This window comes from Rhinolophus hipposideros, assembly GCF_964194185.1.
Source record: "Rhinolophus hipposideros genome assembly, chromosome: 26".
Classification (NCBI taxonomy): domain Eukaryota; kingdom Metazoa; phylum Chordata; class Mammalia; order Chiroptera; family Rhinolophidae; genus Rhinolophus; species Rhinolophus hipposideros.
Genome location: NC_138072.1, coordinates 24,297,010 through 24,322,307, shown reverse-complemented (window position 1 = coordinate 24,322,307; position 25,298 = coordinate 24,297,010). Strand labels below are relative to the sequence as shown.

The 25,298-nt window shown below is 47.5% G+C and overlaps 1 protein-coding gene across 9 annotated transcripts in view; it reads left to right on the top strand.

Moving 5' to 3' along the window:
- Window positions 1–5,605: 5,605 nt before the first annotated feature.
- The window catches only part of NTPCR (nucleoside-triphosphatase, cancer-related), a 31,582-nt gene continuing 11,889 nt past the window's right edge, over window positions 5,606–25,298 (top strand). For 2 of the 9 annotated variants that reach the window (XM_081038980.1, XM_081038979.1), the window contains exons 1-3: window positions 5,606–5,763; window positions 11,722–11,884; window positions 12,357–12,453. In XM_081038980.1, the coding sequence (XP_080895106.1) occupies window positions 5,730–5,763; window positions 11,722–11,884; window positions 12,357–12,453 (294 nt within the window). In that variant the 5' untranslated portion in view covers window positions 5,606–5,729. Of the gene's footprint in view, window positions 5,966–8,851; window positions 8,983–10,015; window positions 10,513–11,721; window positions 11,885–12,356; window positions 12,454–25,298 lie in introns of all 9 variants that reach the window. The other 7 variants (XM_081038987.1, XM_081038984.1, XM_081038983.1 and 4 more) reach the window with 7 other exon arrangements.

Below are 25,298 nucleotides of genomic sequence, written 5' to 3'. Positions count from 1 at the left end.
ACAGAAGAAGGAAGGAAGGAAGGAGAAAGGCAGGGAATATTTAAAATACAGCTCTATTTATATCAGCTGTTGAATATTCATTAGATGCAGCAATTTTTGGTTCCTACCCATCAGAGGCAGACTCAAACCAGAACAAGTGTCATATTATTTTGCAAACAATGGATTCTCCACTGATGGGATATGGGTGGAAAAAATGAATATGAACCTGACCCAAAGAGCTGTGCAGTGTTAGCATTCCTGGGGAAGTGACAGAAAGCCAAAGAGAAGCTCCTTTTCCCCGTACCTCTCGGCCTGTCCTTGGCTGTCACTCTTACAACCTTCCTCGTTCACTTCCGTCATTTGTGACGAGGCTCAGCAGAATCCCCTTCTTTTCCTGGTTCACCATTCTTCATGGAATCTCGCAGACTTGGTTGATTCCCATCTGCGTGGGCTTTCTGCATTTACTCTGAAAATAGCCACACTTTTTAAAGTGCACACAGCACAGTCAAAGGAGTGGGCCCAAACTGTAGCCCAGAGCCAGAGCCAGTGGCCACAGTCAGAAAGCCAGAGACTCGCCTCTACTTCCAGTTCTCCCTCTCCCTCTTCCTCTGAGCAAGAGCTTCTGCAAAGCTCCATTTTCCACATCCCTACACCTGGACATGGGGCCCATAAACGCGCAGCACCTGGTTAGATGAGATGGCATGAATACAAATAGTCCCCAAACCCACACGCCTACACACGAGCACACATGCACACACATGCGATTATCACTTCTAACTTTAGTATTTGTACAACAATGTGAATGTGTAGTGAGAAAAGGAATTCCACTAATTATAGAAATTCAATATGCAGTTGGCTATAAATGAACACAATACCACAATTTGTCTGAAAACTATAAACAAAGTCTATCACCAAAGTCAGTGAGTAACATAGCAAAGGTTTCGAAGGCACCAAACCTGGTTCAGGTCTCACCCACAGCACTTTAGTTCTCTGACTTTGGTTGGGCAGGTGACTTTCTCTGAGGCTTGGTATTTACCTATAAAGTGGGGATGGGTGGGTGGAAGAATCTTTGCCACCCAGAATTCAGGGGGAGTATGTCACGTGCTTAGCTCAGGGGAGGTCTATTTTAAGGTGTGATAGTTTTAAAACATGTTCACAAATTCTTTGGCAGCCATCCAGGGAATACAGGGTCTATGTCCCCAATATCACTTCAAGTATGACTAGCAGAGTACCAGGGCCTGGCACTGGCATTGGCCTGGAAAGTTCTAGAATAGGGGTGCAGGGGAGTGTACACATGCAGATGTGTGAGCGGTCTGATTAGTTCTCCGTGGCTGCATCACTAATTAGCAACTGAACAGCTTAAAACCCCAGGAAACGTGTGCCAGGAAACACACGATCATCTCTCATCTGGATTTTTACAGTAGCCTCCCAGCTGGGCTTCCTGTTTCCACCTTTGTCCACACAGATGTCTAAGGATCTTTTCCCAAAACGAACTTGCATAATGCTGCTGCTCCGTTCAAAACCCTGCAAGGGCTGTTCCACTCTGCTACAGTAAAAGCCAGAGTCCTCACCTCAGCCTTAACGCCCGTGCTGCCCCTCTGACCTCATCTCCTGTCCATCTCTCTCCCCATCTGCTCTAGCCACGCTGGCTTGCTGCTGCCCCTCCTTCAGCCCAAGCACGCCTGCCTCAGGACCTTTGCACACACTGATCTCTCTTCTTATCTGCCTTCCCCCAGATTTCTACAGGCTCCCTTCCTTCAGAGGTCTTCAATCAATGCCTTCGCAGGGCCATCTTCCCTGATTGCCCTGTATAAAGTGCATGCACACCTCCCTTTTCATCCACATCCTTCTCCCACAGCCTGACCACAATGTCACCTTCTGCATTTACTTGCCTATTGTCTGTCTGTTCCCAAGAGAATATAAGCTCTACTAGGGCAGAGGCTGGTTTCTGTGTGCCTCTACCCCTGCTGCATAGAACAGTCCCTGGCACACAGCGCTGGATGAAGTGTTATAAGTAACCATGCTACGTGTTGTGCATAAAGAAATGAATAAGAAAAGATCCTTTAGATCCTTGCCTTTTGGGGAATTTCTAGGTGGGTGGCAGAAGAAGAGGTAGATGATCCCTGCACTGTCACAATTGCGGGGGTGTTGAGAGAGCACTGGTGAGGGGCTCCAAGAATCAGAAAAGCCTTCCTGGCAGTGACAGTTGAGGCTGTCTTGGAGGATGAGTAAGAGGTGACTGGGGAAGCATCTCAGATCCCCACTCCCCTTGTTCCTCTGCTCCTCTCACTGGATGGTGACTGTCTTCAATCCCCAAACGCAGGGAGTGACATGGTTAAGAGGAGGAAGAGGTCAGATACATCCTGAGTTTAGGAGGGGCTGACTAGCTTGAGTTATGTGTGTTCTGGAGCCAATCACTGAGCCAGGAGATGGACTGATCTCATTGGCCAGACTTGTGCCAACTTCTTCCCTGCCGGAGGGGGCACCGGGGGACCATTCCTTTCCCTTCAGAGACTGAGCCTGAGGGAGGGTTGTTTCCCAAAGGAGAATTTCAGTGCTATTTCCATAGGGGGAAATGAATGCCAGGCTGGCAAAACACCAGGGTCACTACATTTGTCCTTTTTCCTCACTTTCATCTTTTCATATCCCCAGTAGCCATATTTGTTCTGTTCTGTTTCCTTGCACTCAGGACTTATCCCAAACTACATGTCAGAACCCTTGTTCTATGTCCAGGTCAGGGATAGCAGGGTGTGTGTGGGGGTAGGTGTGCGGAGGGGAGGGTGTACTCAGACATGCTGTGCAGGAAGAGGTAGGTGAAGGTGTAGTGTCATCTCTGCTTCTGCACAGCGATGAACAGGCTTTCTAGTTATCACCGCTGGCAAGATTACTTGTTCAGGAAAAAGATCCCATATCCAGAAAAATCGGCGTATAATGAATATTTTTTTTTAAAGAAACTGCTTGTTTTCTGTCATAGTCCATTCAAGCTGTAATAGCAAAATACCAAGATAGAGTCATTTATAAACAATAGAAATTTACTTCTCACAGTTCTGGAGGCTGAACGTGTGAGATCAGGGTGCCAGTACGATCGGGTGAGGGACCTCTTCTGGGTGGCAGACTTCTCATTGTATCCTCAAAGGTGGACAAAGGGGCTGAGAATCTCCCAGGATCTCTCATACGGGCACTAATCCCATCACGAGGGCTCTGCCTTCGTGACCTAATCGCCCCCTAAAGGCCACATCTCCTAATATAGCACCTTGGGCATTCGGTTTTCAACATCTGAATTTTGGGGAGACACAAACATTCAGGATATAGCATTTACCTTGTTAAAACTCTTTGCTTTGCTTCCCAAATGCTCCTCTGTCCTCTAACTGTAGAATGGCCAACCATCTAGGTTTGCCTGGAACTGAGGGGTGTTCCAAAGACATGGACAGTTTTAAAACTAGGTCAGTTTTGGCAAGGCAGAGATACGAAAACAAACAAACAAAAAAACCCACTGAGTTTTTAGGACTTTTGGAATTGTAAAGGTTAGACGTGTGTCATGCGGGAGACCCTGCTCGCTGTGCCATGTGTCGTGCAGGGCTGCCTGTGGGGTCTCTGCTCCAGCTCCCCACATAAGAACGCAGGATATGGTGTGGGCAACAAGGAACATCCACGGAGCCATAGATAGGGTAGTCATACCATTATAGTTTCACTGGAGGCTGGAGCCACACGACTTGCAATCTGCTGTCCATTTTTCTGCCTGCCGCCCGACCAAGTGACCAACCAACTGACCAACCCGCGCAGCCGCGGCAGTTATAGCAGGGGCTAATTGACTATCTGGTAACAGCTGATGGTCAATTAGCCACAGCTGACAGCCATCTACTACCCGAGCCAGCACTTTTCAAGTGAGGCCAAGAGCCTGGAAACTGCTCTCTGCGATGCTATCTCCACAACATGTACTCATAGACTGCTTTGATAAAGAACCGCATTGCATCCTATCAAAGGAAACCTGCACCTAGGTGCTGTGAGAAGAAATAATTAGAATCACCTGTTCCACAGGTGATTCTACCTTGATTGTATAGTAAGCAAAACTTAGATTCAGGACAGTACTTTAATAGCCGATTTATTTTAAAATATGTTCCTAATTATGTCCTCCTCTCTTTTGTTGTTAATCTCTAATATAAGGTATTTCATTGTGGGGACAGGCGAGCAGTTCCCAGGCTTTCAGCTTCACTAGAAAGGTGCTGGCTCAGGTAGTAAATGGCCATAAACTGTGATTGGATGGCCATCAGCTGTGGCTAGTTGGCCGTCAGCTGTAACCAGTGAGCCATTGGCCACTAACATAACTGCCGTGGCTACACTAGCAGAAAGGAATGGGTGCTAGCAAGGGGATGGTGGCTGAGCCAGCAAGCAGCGGAGTGAGGGTTGCAGATCGTGTGGCTCCTGTTTCCTGTGTCTCCAGCCCAGCTGCCAGTGAGACTATAGTGGTCTGATTCCCCTACCTATGGCTCCGTGGGTGTTCCTTTTTGGCCTCACCGTGTCCTGCGTTCTTATGTGGGGAGTGGGACCAGACACCCCGCATGACACCCTGCGTGACATTCATCTTTGTTATTGATGTGAAACCCATGGAGGAAACTGTGCAAATCAAAATACTCAGATCAATGAATTATCATAAAGTGAAGACAGCCATATAATCACGGCCCAAAGGAATAGTGCTTAACAGAAAAAGAATGTCCAATTCTGGAAGAATGGATTTTTGTTCTCTAAGACATCAATCTTCTACACCTGGAATCTCTATGTTCCTTGAGCCACCTGAACAGATGTCTGCTAGTAGCTACAAGAATTCCGGGTATAGTATCAAAAGAAAATAGTCCAACCTCTGGTGAGCCTTGCAAATATAAACTGCTTTTTAGTGATGGAAAATGTAAGATAATTAGCATTTAAATATGTTTTTTGATGAAACAAGAGCATACATGACTGTGCACAAGTTCTTTCTTTTGGAAACCACTCCCATGGGTTTATTTGGCTACATTGGCTATTCTTGATTCCAGTTTGCATGGAGGTGAAAGATAAACATAGATTATCTTTACATTACCAGCGATGCAGCCTTACAAATGTTGCCGGAGGTGATGGCTACAGTGTACAAGTCTATATATTTTTTGATGATTATGTTTTAAACAGCAAGAAATGGAGGCCATCCGACTGGAGTACATCACGGGCTCAGGGGAGCCCTGCAGGTCCCATGTGGCCACAAACCAATTAAGTTGAGCACTCACTGAAATTGCTTTCTCAGCCGGGATGGAGCGTGATTGATCACAAGTCAAACTCCACACATGTCAGGCTGGGAGAGTTTACAGGTAAATCTGGCCCAAGGCCATGGCCACTTCATTTCGTTGGCTGAACCACATCAAGTGGCGAAGGGAGGGGGAAAGCCCCTGAATTCCCTGCACAGGGAGGTCCTCCGGCTGGGTTATTGCACGCTTGTGCTGTGGGGGTAAAAAGGGGAAACTGGTTTTCATAGGCTCAGGCCAGTTTCCTTGCAAACACCGCACACGCGCCCGCCTGCGGGGCTCAAGCACCTGCGCGCAGAGAGGGCGGGACCAAGCTCCCGGCGACCGGAGCGAGAGCTGAGCGCGCACGCGCGGCCCTGGGGGCGGTACTTCCGGCCGGGGAGGTGGGTCTGCGCCCGCGGTGGCGGGAGCGTGGGTGGTGACCCCAATCCCGGACTGACCCTCACGGGATCCGGGCAGCGTCCCCCGCGGCCCTTCCGCATGGCCCGGCACGTGTTCCTGACGGGGTCCCCAGGTAAGCCGCCTGGTCTCCGCCTCCGGGAGGCCGAGGGGCGCGCGTGGGGGCGCGCGGGTGGGGGGCCGGCCGCGGGCCCTGGCTTCCGGCCGCTGAAGTTCCGAATGGAAGTCGCGGATGGTCGTCTGAAGCCTGCGTGTCCTTTCCCGGAAAACGGGACTGAAGTCCCCAGGATAGAGCGCAAGCGGCGAGGCCCACCGTGGTAAGGACACGGCTGTGACGGGGACACCGGGCGTCTGTCACGGCCGCGAGCAGCCGGGGCCGCGCGGCAGTGCCCACGGTGCGATGCGCGCGGGCGGTGCTGCGGGGGGGCCCGCAGCCGCGAGGGGCACAGGGTCCGGTGTCCGTGGGGATCGCGCTGCCGCCGGTGCGGCTCGAGCCCACGTTCCGAGTGAAGGGCAGTGGGGGTTTCGGGGGGCGCGTGGGAGGCCGGGAAGAGAACCTGCCCTCGTCCGCGCTCGCGGACCCTGCATCCGCCCCACGCGGGGCCGCGGGTCGGGAAGCCCAGGTGCCGGGAGCCCCCTCTCAGACCCCCCCTCCCAGACCCCCCCTCCCAGACCCCCCTCCCAGACCCCCCTCTCAGACCCCCCCTCCCAGACCCCCCTCTCAGACCCCCCTCTCAGACCCCCCCTCCCAGACCCCCCTCTCAGACCCCCCTCTCAGACCCCCCTCTCAGACCCCCCCTCCCAGACCCCCCTCTCAGACCTCCCCTCCCAGACCCCCCTCCCAGACCCCCCCTCCCAGACCCCCCTCTCAGACCTCCCCTCCCAGACCCGCCCCTCCCAGACCCCCCTCCCAGACCCCCCTCTCAGACCCCCCTCCCAGACCCCCCTCTCAGACCCCCCTCTCAGACCCCCCCTCCCAGACCCCCCTCCCAGACCCCCCCTCCCAGACCCCCCTCTCAGACCCCCCTCTCAGACCCCCCCTCCCAGACCCCCCTCCCAGACCCCCCCTCCCAGACCCCCCTCTCAGACCCCCCCTCCCAGACCCCCCTCCCAGACCCCCCCTCCCAGACCCCCCTCCCAGACCCCCCTCCCAGACCCCCCTCTCAGACCTCCCCTCCCAGACCCGCCCCTCCCAGACCCCCCTCCCAGACCCCCCCTCCCAGACCCCCCTCTCAGACCCCCCCTCCCAGACCCCCCTCTCAGACCTCCCCTCCCAGACCCCCCTCTCAGACCCCCCCTCCCAGACCCCCCTCTCAGACCTCCCCTCCCAGACCCCCCTCTCAGACCCCCCCTCCCAGACCCCCCCTCCCAGACCCCCCTCTCAGACCTCCCCTCCCAGACCCCCCTCCCAGACCCGCCCCTCCCAGACCCCCCTCCCAGACCCCCCTCTCAGACCCCCCCTCCCAGACCCCCCTCTCAGACCCCCCTCTCAGACCCCCCCTCCCAGACCCCCCTCCCAGACCCCCCCTCCCAGACCCCCCTCTCAGACCCCCCCCTCCCAGACCCCCCTCTCAGACCTCCCCTCCCAGACCCGCCCCTCCCAGACCCCCCTCTCAGACCCCCCCTCCCAGACCCCCCTCCCAGACCCACCCCTCCCAGACCCCCCCTCCCAGACCCCCCCTCCCAGACCCCCCTCCCAGACACCCCCTCCCAGACCCCCTCTCAGACCCCCCTCTCAGACCCCTCTCCCAGACCCCCCCTCCCAGACCCCCCTCTCAGACCCCCCTCCCAGACCCCCTCTCAGACCCCCCTCCCAGACCCCCCCTCCCAGACCCCCCTCTCAGACCCCCCCTCCCAGACCCCCCTCTCAGACCCCCCTCCCAGACCCCCCTCTCAGACCCCCCCTCCCAGACCCCCCTCCCAGACCCGCCCCTCCCAGACCCCCCCTCCCAGACCCCCCCTCCCAGACCCCCTCTCAGACCCCCCCTCTCAGACCCCTCTCCCAGACCCCCCTCCCAGACCCCCCTCTCAGACCCCCCTCCCAGACCCCCTCTCAGACCCCCCTCCCAGACCCCCCTCCCAGACCCCCCCTCCCAGACCCCCCTCCCAGACCCCCCCTCCCAGACCCCCCTCTCAGACCCCCCTCCCAGACCCCCTCTCAGACCCCCCTCCGAGACCCCCCTCCCAGACCCCCCCTCCCAGACCCCCCTCTCAGACCCCCCCTCCCAGACCCCCCTCTCAGACCCCCCTCCCAGACCCCCCTCTCAGACCCCCCCTCCCAGACCCCCCTCTCAGACCCCCCTCCCAGACCCCCCCTCCCAGACCCCCCTCCCAGACCCCCCTCCCAGACCCCCCTCTCAGACCCCCCCTCCCAGACCCCCCCTCCCAGACCCCCCTCCCAGACCCCCCCTCCCAGACCCCCTCTCAGACCCCCCTCCCAGACCCCCCTCCCAGACCCCCCCTCCCAGACCCCCCTCTCAGACCCCCCCTCCCAGACCCCCCCTCCCAGACCCCCCCTCTCAGACCTCCCCTCTCAGACCCCCCCTCCCAGACCCCCCTCTCAGACCCCCCCTCCCAGACCCCCCCTCCCAGACCCCCCTCTCAGACCTCCCCTCCCAGACCTCCCCTCCCAGACCTCCCCTCCCAGACCCCCCTCCCAGACCCCCCTCCCAGACCCCCCTCCCAGACCCCCCTCTCAGACCCCCCCTCCCAGACCCCCCCTCTCAGACCTCCCCTCCCAGACCCCCCCTCCCAGACCCCCCCTCCCAGACCCCCCTCCCAGACCCCCCCTCTCAGACCCCCCCTCTCAGACCCCCCTCCCAGACCCCCCTCTCAGACCCCCCTTCCCAGACCCCCTCCCAGACCCCCCTCCCAGACCCCCCTCCCAGACCCCGGCCCTGCCATCGGGCGGAGCCCTGGGTCCCGGCGCTGGGCTGCTCACCTGTGAACGGGCTGGGTGCGCGCAGGTGAGGGGCCGCAGGTGGACAGGCCTGTTAACCCAGGCGCGACACGGGGGACGGGGGACGGGCGAGGGGGCGGGAGGACGCGGGCTCATCCGAGGGAGGAGCGCGCTGAGACCGGAGAAGGGTTTCCCTGCGCCTTGGCACGTGGGCCTGACGTCCAGGGAGCTGTGAGTCCACACACCAAAGCCTGGAACCCGGGCCTGGAATCCTCCGTCACTTTATTTCAACGATTCTGTTTAGCCGCGAAGGCTGCACTTCACACCGCAGGGAATCCCGATATTGGCTCCCAGTTTGGAATTGTTTTTTCTCCAGGCAGTGCGAAAGTGATGAGGAGGAAGGTGCTTTGAGAACTTTCTAATACCCAAAGAAAGGTACTCGCTAATATTGCAAAGAACTGTCTTCTGAAAGTTGATCGGTCCGTCCTTTATTTGAGATTCGGAATGTAGTTCTCCCGCATGCTGGTCCTAAGACACCTGCGTGTCTCACAGCAGGTGACCTGTCATTGTGATTGTACCTGCCTGAGCACTGCAGGTGGGCGGCCACAGGTGCTGGCCAGGCCGGCAGTGGTTCTTCTTTTCGTTTCCTACTTTATAAAAGTTTTATGTACACAGAGTTGAAAAGACTCAAATAATTCTACAGTACAGTTCTCTTAGGTCTGTTCCCAAACCCACTCACCTTCTCTTTCGGCCCATCTTCCTACAGCAGTTACAATGTCATATTTAATGTCAGTTGTCAGTATTTACAGTATCACGACTATGTAAAAACTAATCACCCAAGAGCCATGTAGTAATATATCATTTCTTTTTATGTACAACTTTTTTTCCCCTTTGGAATTCTTGTCTTTTTTTTTTCATTGACTTCAGTTTCTTTCCCACACCAACTCAAACCAAAACTGCTTGCTGTCTAAATTTGCTCTACCTGTTCAGACCATCAGGTAATGCATCTTGTCAAAGGGGTCACTTTTTGTTGTATATGTGTCAGTGCCCCACCTCGTCTCCTTGGCACTTAGCATTTTTCCCGACTTCAGCTGTCCCACCTGTGACCCACCTTGGAGGGCTTTCTCAGGTCACTGGAGCCCACTCACCCTGTGCACAGGGACAGGTCTGATGGGCCCAGGCCTTCTTGTCCCCCAGGAGCAGCCTCCAACCCATGGCAGATGGAAGGAAGCTGCCTGTGTCCTCATCCCTTTGACAGGAGAACTCTGAGCCACGTGTCCACGACTGTCTCCTCAGCTTCCCCAGTGGGACTGAGCTCCAGCTATTCACAGTGGTAACTTGCTTAATAATGCAGTTACCAGCCTGTCTTTATCTCAGGGCCGACTTTATGGAGGATCCGGAACCAAAATAATTCTGGAGCGTTCTGACCTGCTTTTGCTTTTTTTTTTTTTTTTTTTTTTTTGTTGAGAGCCCACTGGCCCATGTGAGAATAGAACCGGCAGCCTTCGGAGTTAGGAACATGGAGCTCCAACCGCCTGCGCCACCCGGCTGGCCCCTGACCTGCTTTTCACACTGAAATTACCCTTCAGAAAAGTGCCAGTTTACCACTTAACTGCGCCAGACAGGTGCTTCAGCAGTTACCGAGGGACGCAGCTGGGCTTAGAACCTGACGCAGTCCTCCTATTTGCCACCATGAGCATGTGGCTGGGACCCTCTGCTGCTGTTCGTGTAACACAAGGCCAGATGCCATTATTTGTGTGAGATGTGGAGGAGAGAAACGTGTGGGCAGCCATAAAAATACAGTTGACCGTGAACAACACAGGGGTAAGGGTGCTGACTGCCCTCACATTGGAAAGTCCGTGTAGAACTTAAATCAACACTCTGCAAATGTCCATTCCCAACTGCCAGTTGACCCTTGAAGGATGCGGGTTTGAAGTACTCGGGCCAATCAAAAAAATTCCACCTGTAAGTGGACCTGCCCAGTTTGAACTATAATATTATTACCATCCCTGTGCTATCTCAAAATTAGCCCTGTTGAAGACCTGCTACAAGTTTTCTCTGTTTTTCCAGTTTTGGGGTAATTATTATGCCCCTGATTTAAGTGTACTTGGGAACAAGGCTCATATAAACAGTCATGGTGACAGGTAAAGGCCCTTGTTAAAATGTATGGTCCTTACTAGTTGTGTGACCTTGGGTAAGTTACCTTACCTCTCTGTGCCTCAGTTTCTTCATCTGTAAAACAGGGACAAGAATGGTAACTACCTCAGAGGATGGTTGTGAGGATTTAACCAAGAAAATGCTTGTGAAGCGTGCTAGCACAGCGCCTGGCTCTACGTCAGTGGTCAGTGCTCTTATACAAGGTGGTACCTGTTGGTGCTGATAAATACACAAGAGTTAGCATAGTGGACAGACAGGCTGGGAGGAAAGGAATCGTCAGGGGTGAGCAGGATGAGGGCGTGGAGGCATGCAGTTACAATTTGGGAAGGGTTGGGTGAAGCTGAAGGAATACTTAGGGACACTGGAGGAGGTGATAGGAGGGATTGAGAGCCTGATCCCGTTGTTCTTGTGAAAAAGTGTAAACACCGCTATTTGCCATTGTTCTTGTGAAAAAGTGTAAACACTGCTGTTTGTAGGGGGTTCGTAGTGTTGAAGAGATGTTTTCAGGAGCCACAGCAACGCTAGTCCACTGGAGTGAGTGATTTTCCCGTGGCTGAATATAGGTCAGAGTGTCTTGAAGGTTGAAGTCCTGGTTTAAAGTGCCCAGCCTTTGACCCGAGCACGACCAGTTTTGTTTCCTAGGTGAAAAAGTGTGGCCACCCAAGAAAGAGAGCAAACCTAGGAGAAAATTAAGCTTGTCACATAAGATGCAAATGGCACTTGAGACTGTCATCAGAAAACTGCCAGTTGGTTCCAGGATTGTGTATGTGACAAAACTAATAATGTTTCAGAATTTGAAATAAAGATACCACTCATTTTTGTTATGCTTATTTCTACTTGAAATTAAAAGTTTTAACACCTGGAGCAATCAGAATTAAAGTGAAGTTAATATTCAGAAAACCCGTTTGCCGCCCGTCTCTCCCCCACCGTGATTGCCTCTCAGAGTCAGTGAGCGCTGCGCTTACTCGCAAGGGAGCGAGTGCTTTCTAATGGGCTTTTTTTTTCCCCCCTTTTTAGGAGTTGGAAAAACAACACTGATCCAGAAAGCCAGTGAGGTTTTGAAGTCCTCTGGTATGCCTGTGGATGGATTTTACACAGAAGAGGTCAGACAGGGAGGGAGAAGAGTAGGATTCGATGTGGTCACCTTATCCGGCCTGCGAGGACCTTTATCTAGAGTTGGGTACTGAGATTTCATTTCTATGGTGTTTTATTCCCCAGGGGCACAGGGTGAGCCATGTGATGTCTTCTGTCTTGAAGACTCTTAGGTCTGGGTGGATTTCTCGGAGAAAGGAAGCAGATTGAAACCATCATATGAAAAACAGAGCATAAAAATACCGTGTTTCACTTAAAACGGATTCCATTGAAGGATAAGCTCTCCTCACTTTGTGATTCGTAGCCCTGTTTCTCGTACAACTTTTCAAACATAGTTGGTGCACCAGCTCCCGCGAGCTTCCAGTTGGCCCCACCAAGGTGACTGGCGCACTCGGGCGAAGACATGGATTCACATCAGCTTTGCACACCAGCACTTTCTGTACAGGTGGCTTTTAGGGAGGCTTTAGCATAGGTGGAAGGCCAGAGGGTCAGTGATGCAGCCAAAAGCCAGAAACCAGTGCAGAGGTCTTTGCAAGAGAACTCATTGTCTTTTCATTCAGGTCAGAGCCTCTGCCAGGAAGACGGGAATGCCGAGTTGGGCAGTATGTGGTGGATGTGACGTCCTTTGAGCAGTTGGCACTTCCGGTCTTGAGGAATGTGAGTGTCTTTCTGCTTGTTGAACCTACCTGTTCCTTGTGCATTGTGGGAATTCCTGGCCCTGGAGCAGAGGGCCTTGTGCTCTTACTGGGAGGCCAGTTTTGCATTTTATAGTTTTAAAGTCTTCAAGTGATTGATCCTTAATATACAACGTAATTTGCTGTCACTCTGAACCATAAAGAAGTTCTTTCTTTGTCACATAAATTCCGCACATAGAAATACTTTATATTGGGGGGGCTCTGCTGCCCAGCTACCAAGGTGTCCAAAGATAAGTCTTTCCTCTATTTTCATTAAATACTTCAACCCAGTTTTCACAGCACAACAAATAAACGTTTAGGAAGGGAAAATGTCATATCAACATAATGGAGCACCTAAAACATATCACTGTATTACCTGTTATTTTTTTAACCAGCTTTTTCATATATAATTCACATAACATATAATTCACCAATTTAAAATGGAGAATTTGATTTTTTTTAGCATATTCACAGGATTGTGCAACCAATCATAATTTAATTTTAGAACATTTTCATCACCTCCAAAAGAAGCTCCATACCCATTAAGCAGTCATTCCTCATTCCTGTGCCTTCCTTCCCCACCCCCGCCCCAGTCCCTGACAGCTCTACTGTAGATTTGCACATTCCGGACATTGTCTAAAAAGGGAACCATATTGTATGTGGTCTTTTGTGACTAGCTTTTTTTCACATCGCATTGTTTTTTCAGGGTTCATCTATATCGTAGCACCTATTAGAACTTCATTCCTTTTTATGGCTGAATGGTATTGCATTATACTGATATACCACTTTTATTTATCTGTTCATCAGTTGATGGCATTTGGATCGTTTCCACTTTTTGGCTGTTGTGAATAATGCTGCTCTGAACATTTGTGTACAAGTTTTTGGGTAGACATCCATTTTCCGTTTTCTTTGTATACACCTAGGAGTGGACATGCTGGGTCGTATGTTAATTCTACGTACAACTTTTAGAGAAATTATCAGACTGTTTTCCAAACTAGTTACACCATTTTACATTCCTACCAGCAATGGGTGAGGGTTCCAGTTTCTCCACATCCTTATCAACACCTATTATTGTCTGTCTTTTAAATTTTCATTCTAGTCGGTTTGGGGCAGTATCACATTGTGGTTTTGATTTGTGTTTCCCTCATGGCTGGTGATGCTGAGCTTCTTCTCATATGTTAATTGGCCATTTGTACATCTGTGGGAAAATGTCTGTTCATTTCCTTTGCCCATTTTTTAATTGGCTTAGTTGTCTTTTTATTACTGAGTTGTAAGATTCCCTTGTAAGTTCTGAATACCAGTCTGTTATCAGATATATGATTTGCAAGTACATTCTTCCATTCTGTAGTTGTCTTCACTTTCTTGATGGTGTCCTTTGAAGCACAAATGTTTTTAATTTTGAGAAATCTAGTTTATCAATTTTTCTTATGTTGTTTGTGTTTTTGGTGGTTTATCAAAAAAGGATTTCTTTGCCTGATGCAGTTTCGTGAAGATTTATTCCTGTGTGTTCTCCTAGAAGTTTATAGTTTTACCATAAATTAGGCCTTTGGTCTACTTTGAATTAAGTTTTATATATGATATGAGGTATGGATCCAAATTCATTCTTTTGCATGTAAATATCCAGTTGTTCTACCACCATTTATTGAAAACACTATTCTTTCTCCATTTTGTTATCTTGGCACTCTTGTCAAATTCAATTGACCATAAATGTAAGGATTAATTTTGGACTCTCAATTCTATTCCGTATATTAAGTCAATTTCATCTATTCTTATGTCAGTACCACACTGTCTTGATTACTGAAGCTAGGATTCTGATAAGGATTGTATTAAATCTGAAGATAAATTTGGGGAGTATTGTCATTTTAACAATATTAAGTCTTTTGATCCATGAACGTGAGATGTCTTTCTATTTACGTAGATCTTTCATTTATTTTCAACAATGTTGTTTCGTAGTTTCCAGCATACAAGTCTCAACGCACCTTTAAAAATAATATTATACCTTATTATTGTATACTTTTTGATGCTATTGTAAATGAAATTTACAGTGTCTTTTTAATTTTAAAACATTTACAAAATGTTTTTTTAATTTCATTTTTGGAATATTCCTTACTAATATATAGAAATACAATTGATTTTTGTAAATTGATCTTGTATCCTGCAAACTTGCTAAACTTGTTTATTAGTTCTAATAGTTTTTTAGTGATTTCCTTAGAATTTTCTATATACAAAATCATGTCATCTGAAATAGAGATCGTTTTACTCCTTGCTTTCCACTTTGGATACCTTTTATTTCATTTTCTTGCTAGTTGCCCTAGCTAGCGCCTCCAGTACAGTGTTGAATAAAAGTGGAGAGAGTGGACATTCTTGTTTTGGTCCTGATCTTAGGGAGAAAGCATTTTGTCTTTCACCATTAAGTATGATGTTAGCTTTGGGTTATTTGTACTTGGCCATTACCAGGTGAAGGAAGGTACTTTTTATTCCTAGGTCTTTAGTGTTTTACAGTGAAAAAGTGTTGAGTTTTGTCAAATTATTTTTCTGCGTTTACGAGTCAACGTGATTATGTAATTTTGTCCTTTATTAATATAGTGTATTACATTAATTGATTTTTTAATGTTAAACCAACTTTGCTTTCTTGGAATAAATTGTGTGTTTATTGTGTAGAATCCTTACATATTGCTGGATTCTGCTTGCTAATTTCTTTTGAAGATTTCTGCATCTATATTCATAAGGGATGTGATCTGTAGCTTTCTTTTCTTGTGATGTCTTTTTTTGGCATCAGCGTAATACTGATGCCAAAGAATGAGTTGGGAAGTGTTCCTTCCTCTTTTAATTTTTGGAAGAGTCTTTAACTGATTGGTTAATTTTTTCTTTGAGTGTTTGATAGAATTCACCAGTGAAGCCATGTGGGCCTGGGCTTTTCTTCATGGGAAACTTTCTAATTACAAATTCAATCTCTTGTTACAGGTCTGCTGATTTTTTTAAATTTCTTATTGAGTCAGTTGTGATAATTTGTATGTTTTAGTTATTTGTTCATTTCATCTAAGTTATCTAATTTGTTGGCCTACAGCTGGTGGGTATTTCCTTGTAATCCTTTTTATTTTGTAAGGTCTCTAGTACTTTCTCTTCATTCATGCCTTATTTTAGTTATTTACTTAAGTCTTCTCTGGTTTTTTTTGTTTGTTGGTTTGTTTTTTGGCCAGTCTAGCTAAAAGTTTGTCTGTTTAGTTGATCTTTTCAAAGAACCAACTTTTGGTTTAGTTAATTATGTATTACTTGTTTTTTGCACTCATTCATCGAATATTTATTAAATCCTGGATTGACAGCCTTGAACAAGGCAGACATGTTTTCTACTCTCTCAAAACTCTCATTCTAGTGAGAAATGTAGAAGGCATTAAACAAATGTACAACTGTCATAAACGCTGTGAAGGGAAAAGCAAGGTGCTGTGCCAGAGGTAAGAGGAACTGACTTTAGATCAGGTGACCAGGAAAGAGCTCTCAGGAGTGACATTTAAATCGACATGAAAAGATCAGAAGGCACCATCACGTTGGAGAGAGAATACTGGGGTATGTGTGTGTGTTGGGGGTGTAGTCTGGGAAGAATATTCTGGAGACGGGAGCAAATACACTGAGGCCTCCTAGCCCTGGGGCAGGGTCAGCAGGGGAAGAAGAAGGAAGACAAGGTTGGTGAGATGGTTGAGGCTGTGTGATGCAGGGCCTTGAGGACCATATTAAGGAATGTGGGTTTAATTTAATCTGTTACAGAGTTACGACTTTGATTTGTGCAAGTTGACTGGTGCAGACCTGTCTCAAAGGGCAATATAAACCTCCTGGAAGTTTCCGTTGCACCAGCAGTTAAGTCCACGGTCTTTGTCATGGCCTGGAAAGCCCTGTACTATCTGACTGTACTAACCTCCGACCTCATCTCACTGTTCTCCAGCCATACGAGCAGGTTCCCCACACATGCCAGGGCTATAACAGCCTGGGCTAGTACTTCCTTTGGTTGGCACACTCCTCGTATCTTTGCTCTTTTGCTCTTTTCTGACATTCAGGGCTCAGCAAAAATGTGCAGTGAGAGGATGTTGAAAATTTAAGCTGTAGCCTGCCAAGGGCAGTTTCTGATTTCAGAGGGCTGGTGGTGTCGTGCACTCCGGGATGGTAGGGGGCTACTGCCCCTCAGAGCCCAGCTTCTCTTTGCTCCCTCAGTCTTCTCGTGCCTGCGCCTCCCACCTCCTTCTTTTCTAAGTCCTTCCTCTTGGAACTTCCTGGTTCCCGGGGCTGGGGACGTCGTGTTGCATGGCAGCCGTCAGAGAACATGATATTTTTTCTCTTTAGTTCTTTTCCCATCGAATACATGCCTCTCTACTTCAATGTTCAAAAGGAAAGTGAGATACTTCAAATGAACTTCCAGGTGAAGACTCTGCCTTTGGGCCCTGGTCAATACAGAAAATTGATTTTTACTAACCTTGCTCAGAGGAGACGGAATCCTGGGAGAGCAGTGCACACAACATTCTTATGTCTAGCTGCAAGATTATGTAAGAAATCGTGTGCTGACTGGAATAAGAATTGAATCCATTTTTTTTTTAAATTAAAAAATAAAGAAAAGCAGACCTCCCAATTTTATTACCAAACCTACACATTCATACTTTAGGTAGGAAAAATTCCCAGACTGCTGGTTCTTACCCAGTCAAGGTCATGGATTTCGTTTCTGAAGCAGAAATTTTTGTCCCATCTCATATATTTCATTGGGATGAAGAAAGGAAAAGAAATTAGTGTTTTGTCTTTATACTAAAAAAGAGAGAAATATGAAAGTAACTATGCAACAAAAATAGAGGAATATAAAAAGGCAGTTTCTATTACTGGAAATTGGACTGACCAACTAAAGTAAACTGAAAGCTTTGGTGACCACGTTTGGGCAGGTGAAAGTCTGCAATCAGATAGACAGCCTGTGAGTTTGTGGTGCCTGGGATATGGAAGACACAGACCCTGACAAGTGAAGAAATAGCTCTTAAGTGCTTCCTATATGTAAGAAATTGCATTATGGGTGAAAAATATTTTGAGTTGTTTCTTAAGAAAAAAGTAAAAATAATTCTTTGGGCAGGCAGGGGCACACGTGTTATGTTGGGAGATAGAATGTGGCTGCCAGCCGGAAGCAGCTTGGGGCTCTGGACAGGCCTGGAGGACAGGCTTGAGTTTTATTTCCTGAGGCAGGAATGGGGACCCATAGGGGCACACATAGGAAATCAAGAAAACTCCAGTAAGACTGGTAAACAGTCTAGACTCAGTAAGGTGTATAGAAAAACCTTTGTAGGGTTGATTGTTGTTGAATTTTTTCACTCCATGGGTAACATCTTTCCTTATTTGACATCATTTATTTTCTTCTTGAGTATTTAAATTGTACATATTCAAGGTAGGAAATTGGTAAAAAATATAAAATGAAAATTAAAAAGAAAATGTGAATAACTCATCACCTTACCACTGAGTTAACTACTGTTAGCATGGTTTGTCTCTGCCCCTTTTCTATACCTAGTTTATTTGTTCAGTCATCCAAAATTGGGAAAACACTGTGTATAGTTTTCCAGGCTTGGGTTTTTTTCCCTTAGTATGACTGGGAGACGGGAATGGTCTTACGACATGATAATCTTGAATCCTCAAAATTGATATTTTAATGATTGTACAATGTTTCACGGTATGGATTTAACCATTATTCCCTCAATGTTGGACACTTAGGTTATTTATCACTAGTGTAGGTAACCCTGCGACAAACATCAGTACATCAGCCTTTTTCTGCAGCCGCGGTTGTGTCTCCGGGAAGGACTGGAAGGTGAGAATTCGAGCTGAAGGATTGTGAGTGTTGAGTTTTAAGCCTGCCTGGTGCTGCCGAGGTGCTCCTGTGACAGCTGTCACTTTGCACCCCACTGCCAGTGCGAGAGCGATTATCTTGCTGCACTTTGGCCCATACTGAACACTACACAGGTTTTCCATACCAAAACACACTTCTATGCTCTGATTTGCATTTTTAAGTTAGTAATGAGGTTAAATGTTTTTCAGTTGCTTATTGGGTATTTTTTTTTTTAATCTAAATTGTTCATTCATTCCTTTTCCAATTTCTTTTCTTTTGGCTTAAAAGAGATCTTTTATAAGGTGAATAATCTTTTTATATTGATCGATTATATTTTTCTCAGTTATCACTTTGGTGATTTCTTTTTTTCAACATTGAGAAAGTTTGTCCCTATTCCAAGTTATAAAATGTATTTCTTCTTCTGCCTATGCCCTTTTTTTTTTAACATTTATGTTTTAAATCCATCTGGATTTATTTTGAATATAATGTACAATGACACTCTCAATTGATTTTCTTCCGAATACTTAGCTGGTTTACCAAAACCATTTATTAAATAACCCATTTCTCATTAGTTTATTATGCTTCATTAATTATATTAAAAAGTATGTGTGTAATGTTTTAGTATTATCTGTTCTCTTCCATTGATCTGTTTGATTCTTGCATCAGTGCCATACTGTGTTACTTACCATGGTGATTACTTGCGTTATTATTCTTCTAAAATTGTCTTTTCCTTCCTTATTTGTTCATTTTTCCAAACTGTGGTAGTATTGATGGTAATGGTGGTGGTGGTGGTGGAGTAAACACTGTGCCAGGTACTAACTCATTTAATCCTCAGAGTGACGCTATCTGTATTCCTGTTTTACAGATGAGGAAACTGAGGCATATAATAGAAATTAACTTGCCCAGGGACATGCAGCTTGTACGTGGTAGAACTGGAATGAATTGTAGAATCAAGACCTTATTATCAATCATAAAAAGTCTTAATATGGAGTGATAGGAATTATACAAAATTATAGTTATTTAGATATAAAGAATATCTTAACTATGCAGACAGCCTTCATTGTTCACACTCAAAAACAGTCTTTCTCTCCCTTTTTATTTGTTTCGTTAAACAATTTTTGGTAAGGTTATTTGTATGTCTCTTTTATTTTCCAATGCTGCTGTAATTAGGATTGTTTTTTTAGTTTTCTGATGATCAAGTCTGGTAGGATAACTGGCCTTTTTCATAATGGTCCTTCTGACAACCCCACTGAATGCTTTATTAGAATTTGATGTAGGATGTAACATTTTCTTGGTTCCCATTATATCTCCTACTGACACAAACAGATAATAACAGATTATGATGTTCTAAAGAGCAAAGGACACCTACTCAGAGCCCTATTTTCTAGGCTGAACAGTATCAGTATCGTTTTTAATAAAGATCCGTGGAAGGAATAGTGACCTGAACCAGAACACCCAATGAAAGTCAACATAGTTTGAACCTTGTATTTCCCTGTTTTGATCAAAATAAGGCTCTTTGTGTATGTTTGCTTTTGAGAGCAGGATCTGCTTTTGGTTCTGAAATAAGACTTTGCTTCAAATCTTTGAAACTTCGTTTGAAGGTGAGAGAACTGTCCAGGGAAATGCTATTTTTTTTATCACTTGACCTGGAAGTGCCACTTAGGTTTACAGCTCACCAGGCTTTAGAGAGGATTTAGAAAAATCCAGTTCTACTCAGGGTCATTCTTGAAAGGTTGACAAGAGCCCAAATATCACTTTAGAATTTCCTTTATTAGCAAATGTGACATTTGTTGCCCCGTTCCTCCTCTCCTTCTATTTCTGTCCCTCACTGTCACACGCATTGCAACTGCAACCAGGGAAATTAAAAGCTCTCTGGTGCAAACATAAAAATTAATTTAAAAATTGTCAGTAAGAGCATGCCTGCAGTCAATCAGAACAGGCGATGAACTGAGTTCAGTATACGGTTGGCTCTGCAGTCGTCTTACAGGATTCGTCAGGCAGCCTTCCTGGGACCTAACCCCACTGGGCAGGGTCTGCGGCTTCAGTGTCCCCACTGCTGGCCTCGCTGAGGTCCTGTGGCTTAGGTGCTGAGCCGGCTTCTGCTTTGGGTTTCCATAACTTCGCACCATTCTGCAGCCCACTGCCAAGAACACGGTGGGGGAGAGTTGGTATAAACTGCGGTCTCTCCCTTTGGGTAATCCACTGGGTCCCGTTCCCAACACTTCCTTTGGCTGTCTCCTCTATGTGTCTGTCTAGGCCCCCGCACTCCTTCCGGAGGAGGTTTGCGTGTGATGAGTAGATTTTCTTGAATCTGATGCAGAGAAAGTATACGTGTGCATGTGAGTGTTTTCTTTTTTATATTGATTCTAATTTTTTAAAACTTTATTTGGATGTAATTTTATTCATAGAGAAAATTACAAGACTAAATTGCAAGATCACCTGTGTACTTGTTATCCGTTACCCAGAGTCACCTATTTTTAGCATTTGCCCTATTGTTGTTTGTGTGTGTGTGTGTGTGTGTGTTTGTGTGTGTAAACATACAAAATTGCAGGGGACCAGTTGAGAGTATGTTTCAGTCACCAGGGTACTTCTCTTCAAAGTGTTCAGTATATTTTTTTCTACGAACAAGGATATGCTCTTATGTGTCTGTACGGTTATCTGCTCTGAGAATGTACTTTGGTCTAATCTACCATTCCTATGCCAGTTTTGTCAGTTGACTTTACAGGGTCTTTGTCACATTTCTTCTCCAACCTGGGGTCAGCTGTTACATTTAGTTGTCATATCTCCTTAGATACTGCCATGATATCTCCTTTTTTTCTGGAATAGTTCCACAGTCATTCTTTGTCTTTTATGACATTAACATTTTTAGGAATACACTTCAATTTGAATAGGACATTCCTCTTTGGGGGGTTTCTGATGGTTCTTTGTGTTAGATTCGGCCAGAACCATGTAAATGGTGACGCATCTTTCTCGGGCAGGGCATCTGGAGGTATGTGATGTTTGGTGATAGGATTTAGGTCACCTGATGGATTCAAGAATTGTCCATTTTTTCCCTGTTCGTTTACTGTTTTTTCCTTTAAAACTAAGGAGCAGTGAATGGGGAGACACTTAAAGACCCGCATATCCTCCTCATCCAGATTTCTCCTAGTTGATTCTAATTTTTTAAAACTTCATTAGAAAAGCACATGTAACTACTGCCTTTTGAAATACTTTCTGCAATAAGGTGAGTAGTAATTAACAAACATAATATGACTGCATCCAAAAGCTGAACTCAAAGAGCCGGAATGGTTGATTTTTCCTAATCTAAGTTGTACTCCTACATTTGTATCCAGTTACCTCATTAGTTAGGAAAAAAGCCATCACCATTTTACTAGAGCAAAAATAATCAGCTTTCTCTCCCCCAGGCAATTTCTAACAAAAGACTATATCACACATCAAAAAATACCAAACTTTTATCAAAAGTTTAAATATTGACTACAATTTTTACTAAGCAAGTGAAATTTAAAAGCAAATTAGTTGTTGTAAACACTGTCAGGTGATACGGACGTGGCAGGAGTGGCAGGAGTTAGCCCACTTGGGAGACCTGGTCGTGTGTCTGCCCCTGTGTGTAAAGAGCTGTGCTCAGGGTAGGGGGTGGCGGTCCCTTCACCTGCAGGTCACACCTCCTACAAAAGTGGGCTGTGCTCTACTCGATAAAATGATGTTGGTGATAGAAATTGTTCTGAGACCCCAAATATATAGTTCTTTTAGAGTACTGAAAGTAATAGGATTAGTATCCAAAACTTGAGTTTTCGTGGTTGTCCCTCTGTAGGCCCCTAGAAACTAAACTGCTATTGCTTCTCATTGGAAAGCCAGGCAGTTTCTTCGTGGTTAGAGGAATTTCTTAGGTTCATTATTTTCCTATTTCATATTGGAAGTGTGCAGGGGGTATCCCATGCACGTAGGGTGTGGCAGGGAGCTTGGGCAGCAGGTGACGTCGGATTGGACTCCAGCTCTGTCTCGGGAGCTCAGTGACTGCACGAATTACTTCCTTTCCTTGTTGGTAGAACAGAGGGGCTGACACTTGCCACATGAAGTTATTACGTAGGACTCAGCTGCAGTAAAGTGTGTAAAACGCATTAGTCCTGGGCTGCCCGTGGATGCAAAGCAGGGGTGGTCTGGTGAGGTGAGTGAGGTGGTGGGCGCAGCACTCTGATGTGTGTCTGCCAGGAGCCCCGGGGCCAAAGCGAGCCATCCACCTGGCATGGAGACTCAGCCCAGATACCCAGGCTCTCCATCCATTGGGCAGTCAGCTAGTGGATGCTGTTTCACTCCAGCATGGTTCTCGTAGCTCGGAAAATTCCAGGGGTGCCTTTGTGGTACTCTGTGGTCAGGTGCCAAGTGGAGGACCCCCCCCCCCCCCCGAGAGGCCAGGTAGGGCATCAGGAGGAGCCTGAGAACTGGTGTGGCGGGGGAGGGGGGGGCGGGGGGCTCCACCCCGAGCATGCCTCAGTGGGGAAGGGCTGGGCTGCCGGGTGCGTCGGGCTGTCTAGACATCTTGTCCTGGCTGCCAGCCTGGATTGTATCCCCTGGGGACACACAGTCGACCTGCCACCAATCTGCATTCTGAAGGGATTCTGAAACTAGGCTTGGAATAAACACACTTAAAAGGCTAATTGGAGCCCTGCATTTTTAACTAATAACGTAAGAGGGTTGAGGAACCGTGGGCTGGCTCGGCGGTGGCTGCTGTTCCCACCATTGGCCTTTCTGGCCCCCAGCTCCGTGGCTGTTTGTGGGCAGGGCTACAGATCTGCGGCCTGACTGCCAGCCGCAGGCAGCCCGGTTCCTCCCGTGACTTATACCGGCCGACCCTGACCGACAAGCTCAGAAGGCAGTCTGTGTGGCTGATTTTTAACAAACAGTTAACGTTAATACCCCTAGAGATAGTGATGAAGTGAGTCATTCAGAATAAGGCAAAAATCACTTTAATTAGCTTTCTCTCGGTTCAGTATTTTGGTTAAATGAAATTGCTTTATGTTTATACTTTGTATACTTACAAGCACATCTAAAGATCAAACAAAGGGCCAAAGGAAACACACTATTTTCAGGTCTCTGGCATAACTGGTACCAAGATATTTTGTTGTTATAAATCTATTTAATTTTTCCAGAAAGCAAAGCGCTGAGTGCAGCCCAGCCTGTAACATTATTCATGGTTCTCTTCCCCAACTGGTCAATTTCAGGACTCTACCCCGAGGAACCATCTTTCCCCTCAGAACACACAGGAACTAAAATACGCCCGCACAAAGCTTTGCTCACTCTTTGTGACAATGAAAATGTACGATCGGCTGCAGCATTAGCCTAAGGGAGGAGTGTGATGAGTGTACAGACGCCGAGAGGCTGAGCGAGGGAGGAAGGCCGCGCCGCACACCGAGTGTGCCCGTAATGGGAACCCACGGCCTCAAACTGCCGCAGTTCTCGCGCTCCTTACCCGGTGCCATCAGCTCCAGTTCCTCCCGAGCCTTGTTAGTCCCCGCAGCCGGGGGTAAGCGTGCTCCTGACAGTTCTCAGACCTGGGCCCTACCGCCGGGAGGCTGCGTCTGTCTCAACTCAGCGCAGAGTTTGGGACAGTGCGAACGGGATTGTTTGTTCATTGGCTTTTTTTTTGTTTTTCTCTAAAATTGCTTGCATTTATATAGAAATAAACCCAATTTGAACATAATAGTGGTTCTTTTCTTAAGCCCTTGAATGAATGTTCATGTTATTTAGAGAAACAAGCTGAGTGTTGACAGGCTTCCGGTGGCTTCACGTCTGAGAGCTGTCTGTTAACTGAGCATGAATAGCTTCCACTTTTCGTGAAAAATCCAAGACTTCTTTTTGAGATTGCAGTAGTTCCTAGATGATAAATAAAAGTCCCTACCTGTGGGCAGATGAGGGGTTTTAGATAAGCTCAGGTTTGCACACGAGCACTCGGAGTTGGTAGAACATAGTGTGTGTGTGTGTGTGTGTCCGATACCTCTGGCGGGAGTTGGAGTGGGTGAGCTGTCCGTAGTGACTGGTGAAGAATGGCGGGAAGGGTGTCCGAGAGCCACTGTACTCCTCCATGCCCGCTGCTGGCACTTGCGCATGCGCGCCCATGTGATTGGACCACCCACATGTATGTGCCCAACTGGATGCCTGTGTACAACCGGCACACACATGTTCTTCGTATTGTCCCTCTTTGTCTGAATTGATGCTTTCAAAACTGTCATTTTGATATGCCAGAGTAGAGTTCTGTTTGACTTTCCCGTGGTGGCCTCCAGAAGGACGGCGCACCACTGTTCATGGTCTCCGTAGGCAGCAGAATGCCCCACACACTCCTTGGGAAGAGTCTGGTCACTTGGAATGGCTTGCACTTGTGGGATCATCTGTTTTTATGCTCACAAGCAGGTGGCTGACAGCTGTTTCGTTTCTCCCCAATTTGGCCTTCATTTTTGAAGAACAAGTTTGGAATGAATAGTGACTTCCTCCACGGACACTCGCCTCTTCCTTCTCCCCCGCAGTGGAGGGCAGCGTGAGCTGCTGCGGCTCAACTTTGCAGCATCATTCACTGCCATTGGAAAGGAAAAAGTTAATACGACCTTGTCCGTGTGTGTGTGGACACACACACACACATAACTAACTGAAAGGTGAAAATGAGGTGCGTTAGAAACACGGAAGTTTAATTGTTTAGACCTCTCTTGGATCACAAAGGACCCCCTTCCTGGTCTTCTGCTAACAAAATGCGTAGAAAATAAGTGACATGTGTGGATAATAGGAAGGAAAATAAAAAGAGTGCCACCTCCTTGAAAGTTTGAAAACCACTGCTCTGCTGCTCCCTGCAGTCACCAGTCACTGCCGGCTTTAGCACCCCCAGTCTTGTCTCCTAAAAGTTGTGTAGCATGTGTTCTTGACCCCACACGGGGGGCCAACGGCCTTTGTAGGATTTGTGAGCCCCCCCATTTAGACCCTCCCAGCGGGTGGACAAAACCCCA